The sequence below is a fragment of the Mobula birostris genome, chromosome 1, assembly GCF_030028105.1.
Source record: "Mobula birostris isolate sMobBir1 chromosome 1, sMobBir1.hap1, whole genome shotgun sequence".
Taxonomy (NCBI): domain Eukaryota; kingdom Metazoa; phylum Chordata; class Chondrichthyes; order Myliobatiformes; family Myliobatidae; genus Mobula; species Mobula birostris.
In genome coordinates, this window is record NC_092370.1 from 207,786,617 (window position 1) to 207,798,801 (window position 12,185).

A 12,185-nucleotide genomic window follows, 5' to 3' on the forward strand; every position below is an offset into this window, starting at 1 on the left:
TGAATGTCTGAGCATATTCAATTGGCTGAACAGCCTAATTCTACATGTCTACAACTTACTAACCCTAATTTGTACAACTGGAACATTGGAGGCAACTCATGCAGTCATAGGGTGAATTGAACCCTGATCATATAGATAGCACAGCAAGGACCACAAGATCATAGGATATAGGAGCAGAAGTAGGCCATTCAGCCCATTGAGTCTGCTCTACCACGCAATCATGGGCTGATCCAATCCTTCCAGTCATCCACACTCCCCTGCCTTCACCCCATGCCCTTTGATGCCCTGGCTAATCAAGAGCCTATCCATCTCTGCCTTAAATTCACCCTATGACTCGGCCTCCCTACCCGCTCATGGCAACAAATTCCACAGATTTACCACCCTCTGACTAAAGTAATTTCTCCACCTCTCTGTTCTAAATGGATGTCCTTCAATCCTGAAGTCGTGCCCTCTTGTCCTAGACTCCCCTACCACGGGAAATAACTTTGCCATATCTAAACAACAGGAATTCTGCAGATGCTGGAAATTCAAGCAACACACATAAAAGTTGCTTGTGAACGCAGCAGGCCAGGCAGCATCTCTAGGAAGAGGTGCAGTCGACGTTTCAGGCCGAGACCCTTCGTCAGGACGGTCTCGGTCACGAAGGGTCTCGGCCTGAAACATCGACTGCACCTCTTCCTAGAGATGCTGCCTGGCCTGCTGCGTTCACCAGCAACTTTTATGTGTGTTGCTTGCCATATCTAATTTGTTCAGGCCTTCTAACATTTGGAATGTTTCTATGAGATCCCCCCTCATTCTCCTGAACTCCAGGGAATACAGCTCAAGAGCTGCCAGATGTTCCTCATACAGTAACCCTTTCATTCCTGGAATCATTCTCGTGAAGCTTCTCTAAATCCTCTCTAATGTCAATATATCCTTCCTAAAATAAGGAGCCCAAAACTGCAGACAATACTCCAAGTGTGGTCTCACAAGTGCCTTATAGAGCCTCAACATCACATCCCTACTCTTATATTCTATACCTCTAAAAATGAATGCCAACATTGCATTCACCTTCTTCGCCACCAACTCAACCTGGAGGTTAACCTTTAGGGTATCCTGCACAAGGACTCCCAAGTCCCTTTGCATCTCTGCATTTTGAATTTTCTACCCATCTAAATAATAGTTTGCCCATTTATTTCTTCCACCAAGGTGCATGGTCATACACTTTCTAAAACTGATTTTCATTTGCCATTTCTTTGCCAATTCCCCTAAATTACCTAGGTCTCTCTGCAGGCTCTCTATTTCCTCAACACTACCCTCTCATCCACCTAGCTTTGTATCATTGGCAAATTTAGCCACAAGTCCATTAATCCCATAGTCCAAATCATTGACATACATCATAAGAAGCAGAGATCCCAACACCGACCTCTGTGGAACTCCACTGGTAACTGGCAGCCAGCCAGAATAACCCTTATTCCCACTCTATTTTCTGATGATCAGACAACGCTCCACCCGTGCTAGTAAATTCCCTGTAATCCATGGGCTCTCATCTTACTAAGCAGCCTCATGTGCGGCACCTTGTCAAAGGCCTTCTGAAAATCCAAATACACCGTATCTACTGCATTTCCTTTGTCTACCCTGCTTGTAATTTCCTCAAAAAATTGCAGTAGGTTAGTCAGGCAGGATTTTCCCTTCAGGAAACCATGCTGGCTTTGGCCTATCTTGTCATGTGCTTCCAGGTACTCTGTAATCTCATCCCTAACAATCTATTCGAACAACTTCCCAACCACTGATCACTGATGTCAGGATAACAGGTCTATAGTTTCCTTTCTGCTGCCTCCCACCCTTCTTAAATAGCAGAGTAATATTTGCAATTTTCCAGTCATCCAGTACAATGCCAGAATCTATCAAAACTAGAAAGATCATTGTTAATGCCTTTGCAATCTCTCCAGCTCCTTCCTTTTGAATCCAAGGGTGCATTCTATCAGGTCCAGGGGATTTATCGACCCTCAGACCATTAACTTCCTGACCACCTTCTCAGTCGTAATTTTCCCTGCACATACTTCACTCCACTGACACTCTCGAATGTCCGGTATACTACAGGTGTCTTCCACTGTGAAGACAGATGCAAAATATGCATTCAGTTCCTTTGCCATCTCTGTGACACTCATTACAAAATCTTCAGCGTCATTTTCTATTGGTCCTATATCTACCCTTGACTGTCTTTTACCCTTTATATACTTAAAAAAAGCTTTTAGTATCTTCTTTGATATTAGTTGCCAGCTTCCTTTCATAATTCATCTTTTTCTTTCTAATGACCTTCTTAGTTTCCTTCTGCAAGTTTTTAAAAGCTTCCCAATCCTCTATCTTCCCACTAGCTTTGGCTTCCTTGTATGCCCCCTCTTTTGCTTTTACTTTAGCTCTGACTTCACTTGTCAGCCACAGTAGTGTCCTTCTTCCATTTGAAAATTTCTTCTTGTTTGGAATATATCTGTTATGCTACTGTGCTAACAGAAGAGTTTAGTTTATTGATTAGATCAATGACAATAAAACAAAACACTTCAATGCATTTTACCCCCAATTAATGTCTATATTTTTACCTGACAATGGAGACTTTGTGTTCTCAACTGTCTTGTCTTCCACACGCACTTCTTCTTCTGTTAGGTTATTAGCTGTGTTTGCATTGGACATAACCTTTGTTACATCTTTGTCTGAAGATTTTGGAGATGAGGAACTTAATTTCCTCTTACTTAATCGGTAAATATTTTTAAAGAATGCTTTCTGTTCTTTTGGACTTTCATCAGGCACTTTGGCTTCTGCATTGCCGCTTTCGTTCTCGCTGTTTTTGAAGGGTCTTTGTCTCATTTTATTTCTTCCATCTTCAATTTCTGAAGTATTACCAGCAGTCTGGCCTTGACCTGGTGAATCTTCAGCACTGGGTAAATTGTCATTTAATACCATTTCCGTATTTGACATTGTCTTGCTTTTCGGAAGTACTTCTAAATACAATTTTTTAAAAAATCAGTGCCTTTTCTGTACTTAGGAAAATAAAATGAAAATGTTATTAAAATATATCTGATAGTTTATTTATAGTAATACCTTTAAATCATTCAGTTAAAATATTTTAAATGGACAATGGTTACATTGAAATGGATTTGAAAATCTTACATTACTCTGGTTCAGTGTAGAGCAAGCTCAATGTGATTATTTTGGCTGCAAGGCTAGAAAGCAGACTGTACATTTCAAAGAAAAACACACAAAATGCTGGAGGAACTCAGCAGATCAGCGCTTCTATGGAAATGACTAAACAGTTGTCTTTTTGGGCAAAGATGTTTCTTCAGGACATTGTGCACAAGCATGTGATCTTTACCACAGGTCTCACAACAACGTAAGGATTCAGTACTTGTCTACATACTGCACAGCAGACCTCTTCAAATCAACAAGAACAGGAAGAGATGAATGTAGGAAAATTACAGATGACAGGGCAGTTGTACTGAATTTGTTGTTGGAGCTGTGGGCTGGAAGACTCTGGGTCCTGATGGGTTTAAATGACAAGGCTTACACAATAATTAAATACCTCTTATATGTTGTTATTGTATCTGCTTTAACCACATTGTCTGAAAACCTATTCCATAAAGGCAACATGCTCTGTACATTTCAAAGAAAAACACACAAAATGCTGGAGGAACTCAGCAGGCCAAGCAGCATCCATGGAAAAAAGTAAACATTCAACGTTTTGGGCCGAGACCCTTCATCAGGACTGTACATTTGTCTGTTCACTTATTTTATATCAATGTTGTGTTATTTCTCCAAATTAGGTGCAAATATTATGGGTTCAAATAAAAGAGAAATACGAATCAACACAACAAGAGGATGTCATATAATCCTAAAGATTGCCCAATTTAGAATTCCTACTGAAAGCCAAATTTACTGACTTAAGATACAATTCAGGAAAAGCTGACTACACACCATTATTATAGATAAATTGATATCGAAGCAGAAAGCAGTTTTCAAGAAAAAGTTAGAAGGGCTCCAGTAACACACACAAAATGTTGGAGGAATTCAGCAAGTCAGGAAGCGCCCATGGAAGAGAACAAACAGTCGACATATTGTGCCGAGACCTTTCATCAGAACTGAAAAGGAAGGGGGAGAAACCAGAATAAGGTGTGGGGTGGGGGATGCGTAAGGAGCACGAACTGGCAGGGAGGAGGTGAGACCAGGTCAGTGGGAAACGGGAAGGTGGTTGGTGGGTGGGTGGGTGATGTCCATTCCATATCTCAAAATATATTTTCCTACAGAATGAACTGCATACTTATGGAGTTTCTGAAAAAATAAAACAACATTATACTCTCAATTTGTATTTCTGGGCCCATATTCAGATGGCATAGCTTTGCATTACAGAACATTATGACATGGCCCATTTTCTAGAAACACAACCCCCGGTGAGTGTGAGTGCACCTGCATCCTTATCAATCCAATTAGTTACCAAGAACTGGAAAACTAATTGACCAATGCAAACATCAATAACTATTTGATCGTCTTATGATTTTCAAATTGTCCTGCAACCACTTAACAGTGGTTTCTAGCATTTTCTCAAAAACTTCAAGCTCACTGGCCTATCATTTTTGCTTTCAGTCCAATGAAAATCTTAACCAATGAACCACCATCTCTAATGATCCTTGGATTTATCCATCTTTAATCCCTAATGACAGTTTTTTTTATTTCCTCCCTTTCTTTGCCTTTGATTTTCTACTATCATTGTAATGCTTTCATTTTAATGTTTATTCTAAGTCTCTGTCATTACTTCAATTTCCATTGCAAATTCCTCTAAGGGACAACATTTAGTTGCTCTTTTCAGTTACCTGCAGAAGCTTTTAAAAATTGTATCTGGAGTTTGTAGACATACACATGCAGATACACGTGGAAACACTGCTTAGTTTGAAGGCTCTTACAAAGAGTGAGTAAGATTGGTAATTGATGGGACATTAATCAAACAGCATCGTCTTTGTGGCGTCTTTGTCCTCATGACCATTGTGTTCAATGAAAGAAAAGGGAAGCACCAGAAATGAAAGAAAAGTGGATGAATTAGAAGCAAGTGAGAAAGGAATAAAGAGAGGGAATAGGTGAAAAGGAGAAAAAGGAAAAAATAAATGGAAATAATATGTTAATGTAAGTAATAAGCAGAGCTGGAAGAAACAGTAACAGGAATTTGGGAATCGCCTTTAGTCCTTGAGGAAATGAAGAGTGGATAGAATGTAATATTCTGATCCATGAAATAAAGAAGCTCAGGATCAGAAACACGAATAGCAAATAGCCGTCGGCGATCGTACACTAAGAAACATCCAAGGTCAGTCTCGCTTGCCTATCTTCCCAGAAGTCCCGTGAATTTCTGATAACAGAACTTGAGCACGCAAAACTTGATCGACAGGATCGCGTTCCGAAACAAAAACAAAAGAACATGGCAGAAAATGCAAAACGAATCCATTAAAAAAGAAGAAAATGCAAACAAAATAGCTTAAAAACAAATAAAGAAGCGCACTTATATTAATATCTGAACCTGATGATACACCAAACCTGATGCGAGTCCAATAATTAAACATTGAAGGCTTAATGCTCCACTCCATACTTTAAACAAAGACATTAAAGAAAGGGAAAGAAAATACAAATTACTTTCGTGGACAGTTGGTTTGGACGTGACTAATTATCACATACTTACTACGTTATGCTGAATCGAGTACGGCCACTAACTTTGGAAAACGTCAAGCCGTGAAGTGATCCTTGGGAATACCCAGATAATCATGAGAGAACACCTCAAAGAACCAAATGGTCAGAACCAGTTCTACAGCGTAGTCATCAACCAGAATTCGTTCTGGAAGTCCGGCTGTCGACTGGACTTCGTTCTAGAGGCCGGGCATAAAAGAAAGTCCGGTCTTGGGGTCCTTTAAAAAGGCAGTCCGGTCAGAGTCCAGGTGTAATCAGGTTTTGCTTTGGGTCCCCGTTGTTATCCATCGTCCGTTCGGAGAGCCTAGGTGTCAGACGAGTCCCCGAATTAGACTTGTAATTACACCCGTCTTGTTTTTCATGCGCATTTTAAAAAAGACTTTCTTTAGGCAAGTAAGAGGTAAACCTTTCACTTTCACTTTTACCTGCCACAACGAGGCAATCGTATAACACCACTAAACCCGCCCACCAACGATGTGGCAGAGAATACCCCAGAAACTCAATTTAAACTGGATATGGGTGCACAGGTGCCTGCGTGTATGAAGTGAACCGGGACTCGATTAAGCTGTGAATACAGAAGTGCTAAGTGATGATGCTGATTAATATAACCATAAAGTCTGTAAGAGTTGCTAACCACCGAGCTAAGATCGGGCTGTTAGATTTCATAATGTTTAAATGGAAGATTATCACTTTATGTCTTCACTTTTGTACACTTAAGTTTAATATGAATCTCCGAGTCCTAAACAGAATTTTTGCACCGTGTGTACTTACACTGGAAACCCTTCCCTTATTTTAAATATATTCAAACAAGAGAGTTGGTTGATTGATGAGATGCACCTGAATTGGGGTAACAAGCAGAAAGAAGATATGAAAATTAAGTACAGCAAGTTAAGTTTCTGAATCTACAGCTTGGTCCATAGGTTGAGACAAAATCTATACCATATTTCAAAAGAGATGGTAACTGAAATAGAAGCCAGGCAGGAGCTAAGGATGAACGGGAGGCCAGAGATGAGGTTGTGGGGAAATCTGATGAATGGCTGCAAGAAGATGCAGAGGTTTGGGCCATGAAAGCAAACAGATTCAGATTCAAGAAGATGAAGATGAAGATTCAAGAAGATGAAGATGAAGATGAAGAAGATGAAGATTCAAGAAGATGAAGATGAAGATTCAGATTCAAGAAGATGAAGATGAAGATGAAGATTCAGATTCAAGAAGATGAAGATTCAAGAAGATGAAGATTCAAGAAGATGCAGATTCAGATTCCGATTCAAGAAGATGCAGAGGTTCGGGCCATGAAAGCAAACAGATTCAGATTCATTTACTTACCACACGTACAGTGGAATGCATTGTTTGTTCTGGGGGCAGAACCAGGTTTATTATCACCAAAATGTTTCGTGAAATTTGCTAACTTACCAGCAGCAGTTCAATGCAATACATATAGAGAAAATAAGTAAATGAATTACAGTGTGTGTCTGTAATTATACATTAGATTTTAAAAAGTGCAAAACAAACAATATATATAAAAAGTGAGGTCATGTTCATGGGTTCAATATCCATTTAGGAAATGGACAGCACCTTTCTGATGGTAACAACGAGAAGAGGTCACATTCTGGGTGATGGGGGTCCTTGGTAATGGACAGCACCTTTCTGATGGTAACAACGAGAAGAAGGCACGTCCTGGGTGATGGGGGTCCTTGGTAATGGACAGCACCTTTCTGATAGTAACAACGAGAAGAGGGCACATCCTGGGTGATGGGGGTCCTTGGTAATGGACAGCACCCTTCTGATGGTAACAACGAGAAGAAGGCACGCCCTGGGTGATGGGGGTCCTTGGTAATGGACAGCACCTTTCTGAGGCACTGCTCCTCGAAGGTGTCTTGCATACCACAGGGCAGCCCACAAGTGTTTCCACACATTCCAGCGACAACATAGCATGCCCCCAATATTCAGCAGAACAACACACACAGCAAGCAATAAAGCAACAACTGCAAAACAAGACTTTTTTGCTTCAGCCTTCACTGTCAACCTCTGGACCAGCTGATGATGGGACCTCAATCTCCTGGCCTGTTGACTCACCAGTCCTCATGCATCCTGCTTGCATTGGCAATTCCAGGATCCACTGACTTGGCACGGTCTGACATTCACAATGTCCTTCATCACACATCCTCATCACACATCCACATCACTGGCTTCCGAGCATGGAGTTGAAGCCTAGACTCTGGTCTGACCTTTAACCCTTCCACATCCCTGTCTTGAAACGCCAACCTGATGCCTAACTCCTTCTCTGTCCCTAAAACCACACATACAAACTTTTAAAAAAAAAACAGCTAAAACCAAACCATGACCTCAATGGAGACTGCTGCTCGGCACTATCTTCACCAGAAGGGAGAGAGAGGGAGGCAGAGAGCTAATTTATGCATTTTAAAAACAAGGAAAGCATGGCAGTGATGAATGAAAAGAACTTGGTAGGACATGGGCACAGGAGTCATAAAGCCCACTGAGTCAGTGTCAGCCATCACCACCCACTAACATTAATCCTATGTTTTTATTCTCCCTACATCCTCATCATCTCTGTCCGATTGTATCCCTTGCCTACACGCTGCTGACAATTTACAATGATGGCAATTAACCTAGCAACATGCACTACCTTGGCAGGCAATTCACATGGTCGCAGTGAGTATCTACTCTCTTAGCAACCTACTGTGACACTTAGTAGAGCTGACAGCTGGTAGAAGCTAGATTTAAGGCAGTGAGAACAATGCGGAGGTGTAGAGATTAGACAAAGCTAGGAATAAAACAGGTTGAGGATTTCAGCTTTATGGGTACTCGTGGGGTGGTTGGATGGCAGCCAGTCAGGGAGAGGTATTAGGTGATATTTGTTGGGTTAAAAGTGATCAAAGTGCGCTTATATCAATGATCACTATTTGCCTCAGTTTGCCAAATTGTCTCACAAGAAGCACTGCCATGTAGTAATGCTTTCTTATAATCAACTCATTAGAACATAATAAAATTAAGATTAGGATACCTGCATTTCTCCACTACTTATGTCTTCTCCATCATTCAATGAGTTCATGGCTGACCTTTTACCTCGGTAAGACATTCCTGCACTTAATGTATAACCCTTGAGTATTTTAATGTCTAAAAGAGCTACTAATCTCTGTCTTGAATATATTCAGCACCTGAGCTTCTACAACCCTCTCAAGAATTCCAAAATTAATTGCACTTTGTACAAAGAGCATTCTGCTCATCCTTTTCTTGATTTTCTACCCTATTTCCAGCCAGAGCAAATGTCACCTTCTATTTATTGTTAAGCATTGTAATGAATATTATACCTTTCAATTAGATCTCCTATCATCCTTCTAAACTCAATAGAGCATGGGCCTGGCCTACTTAATCTCTCCTCATATCATAAACTGCCCAGCTGAGGAATCAACTTGATGTACCTACACTGCACTCCCCGCTTCACAAATATACCCTTTATTTGGTTGGGAGATAGGACCTCCACACAATATGCCAGACGCTGGCTCCCTATATGGTGAAAGCATCCCTTGTGTCCAAAACATGTTGTGAAAAGACCAACTAGCAAAATGTTGTGGTGATTCATTCCCAAAGACAGCTAGGTCCTCTGATCACCAATGTCTTGCAACCTGTCACTATTTTTCATGGAGGTATGTGCGTGATATTCATCATTGTCCATACATTCCATCCATCTCCACTTCTCAGAACTCTCCTCACCAGCCACACTGCCACCTAGCTTAGTATCATCACCAAGAGTGGATATATAATTTGTGAACAACTGGGGCTGCAGCAGTCCACTATTCACAGCCACAAAACAAAAAAATTAACTATACTTAGCCTTTTTTAATCAGTCAATCATTTCATGAATCAACCCTCATTTCATACCAGTTTAGTATGCATAGTAATGTATTCCCTAATTTTTATTCATAATACATTGTGTGGCACTCTTGCAAAGAGCTTCTTATGTTCCAAAACACCACATCACCTGATTTCCTCCTATCTATTCTCTAGGTTTGAAACATGGTTTCACTGTCATAAATCCACGTTGACTCTTCCTGTTTTGTAATACTGCTACCAGAAAAAATGTCCATTCCATAAGGAGGCTATAACCATATAACCATATAACAATTACAGCTTGGAAACAGGCCAGCCTGGCCCTTATAGTCCATGCCAGAATATTGTAGAACAATTGTGGAACAGTGGAAGATATTCAAAGAAAATTTTCACAGTGCTCAACAAAAATATATTCCAGTTCAAAGGACAGTAAAGATGGGAGAGCCAGGCTTAAATAAAGGAAGGTATCAAACTAGGAGCTCATGCATACAAAGTCACCAAGAGTTGTGGGAAATTGGAAGATTTGGAAAATTTGAAAAAAAAAAGCAATGAAGAACCATTGAATAAGAATTAAAGAAATAAAGAAAGGGAAGTTAGATAAGCTTCTCAAGTTATGTCTCAACAATCACAGATTTTATCAGCAAGTGTACTGAGGACTGTGTAGCAAAGAGGACAATCCAGGTGTTTCCAAAGCAGAAACTGTGGATGAGCCAGAAAGATCCATTTTTAAAAAAAAGTCTTTCTCTGGATGTGGAGAAGGTTTTTGACTGAGTTGAATGGAATTACCTATTTAAAACCTTAGAAAAATTTGATTTTGGGCCCAATTTTATTCATTGGATTAAATTACTTTACTTATCTCCTTCCGCTCAGGTCCTTACTAACTTCCAGAATTCTAAACCAATTAAACAGTGGAACCAGACAAGGATGTCCGTTGAGCCCTTTGCTTTTTGATTTGGTATTAAAACCTTTAGCAATTGCCTTTCGAGAGTCTAAAGATATCACCGGTATCTTAAGGAAAGGTACTATTCATAAAGTCTCGCTTTATGCTGATATCCTATTGCTTTTTATATCTAATGTTACAACTTCTATACCCTCTATGTTTCTTTTACTGACTAATCTTAGTCAGTTTTCAGGATATAAATTGAATTTACATAAGAGTGAATTGTTTCCTTTAAATAATTTGATACCAACTGATATTAACCTTCCTTTTAAAATTGTAAGAAAACACTTACATATTTGGGTGTAACAATCACTAAGAATGATAAAGATCTATTCAAAGAAAATTTTCTAACCTTAATGAATTATGTGAAAAAGACACTTTCTAATTGGTCGCCTCTCTCTTTATCATTGATTGGTCGAATTAATTCTATTAAAATGAATATTTTACCTAAATTTACATACATTTTTCAAACCGTACCTGTTTTTATTCCTAAGTCTTTTTTTGATTCTTTAGATTTGATTCTTTCTTCCTATATATGGAAGAACAGAAAACCCTGATTAAATAAAGCCCACCTTCAAAAAATTAAAAAGAATGGAGGCCTTGCTCTACCCAATTTTAGGTTATATTATTGGGCAATTAACATACGGATCTTACATTCTGGTTATATTATATTAATTGTGAGGATTATCCAATATGGGTCTTTTTGGAAGCCAACTCTGTTAATGAAATTTTCTATTATTTCTCTCTTGGATCCTCTCTTCCTTTATCTTTAAATAAATTAACTGACAGTTTGGTGGTTAAACACACTTTGAGGATCTGGCTACAGTTTAGAAAACATTTTGGTTTATTGAGATTTTCCCTTTCTAGTCCTATTTTTTCTAATTCTTTTTTAAACCATCTATTTTTTAAAAAATAATCTGTTGTTTAGAGATTGGGATAGATTAGGCATTAAACGGTTTCAGGATCTGTTTGTTGGAGGGACCCTTTTCTTCTTCCAAGCAGCTCTCAATGAAATATAACCTATCAAATGCCGACTTTTTTTGATACCTACAGATTAGAGATTTTTTAAGATCTAAACTACATATACTTCCTACCAGCCCGGATAAGAACATAATAGATGTAATTTTTAATTTGAAACCTTTTGATAATGGCTCAATATCTTATATTTATGGCCTGTTGTTGGGACTGAGAGTGGCTCCTTTAGACAAAACTAAAAAAGATTGGGAAAAGGATTTACAGACTTCATTACCTGATGAGACCTGGAGGGCTATTTTCAAAATGGTTAATTCTTCATCGTTATGTGCTTGTCATTCCCTCCTACAATTTAAAGTGGTACATAGGGTTCATATGTCTAAAGACAAGCTCTCTTATTTTTTTGCAGATATATCTCCTTATTGTGACAGATGTAATAATGGAGGGGCTTCATTAATTCATATGTTTTGGTCATATTTGAGCCTTGAAAATATTGGAAAGATGTATTCCAAACCTTTTCTGTACTTTTTAAAGTTAACTTTAAACCCAATCCTTTGACTGCCTTATTTGGTATTGTCGAGGAAAGAGCTATAATTTTGGAGCCTTCTCATTTGTGGGTGCTGGCTTTTATTTCTCTTATGGCTAGGAGGGTGATCTTGCTTAAATGGAAGGAGGTTGCCCCCCCTATACATGCTCAATGGTTATGCGATGTTATGTCATG

The 12,185-nt window shown here is 39.2% G+C and overlaps 1 protein-coding gene across 3 annotated transcripts in view; it reads right to left on the reverse strand.

Annotated features, from left to right (window-relative positions):
• The window catches only part of LOC140203941 (exocyst complex component 3-like), a 74,434-nt gene extending 68,341 nt beyond the window's left edge, over positions 1-6,093 (reverse strand). Inside the window, exons 1-2 of one of the 3 annotated variants that reach the window (XM_072270139.1) lie at positions 5,696-6,093; positions 2,580-2,978 (exon numbers count right to left, since the gene is read on the reverse strand). In XM_072270139.1, the coding sequence (XP_072126240.1) occupies positions 2,580-2,955 (376 nt within the window). In that variant the 5' untranslated portion in view covers positions 2,956-2,978; positions 5,696-6,093. Of the gene's footprint in view, positions 1-2,579; positions 3,018-5,695 lie in introns of all 3 variants that reach the window. The other 2 variants (XM_072270129.1, XM_072270121.1) reach the window with 2 other exon arrangements.
• Positions 6,094-12,185: the final 6,092 nt, after the last annotated feature.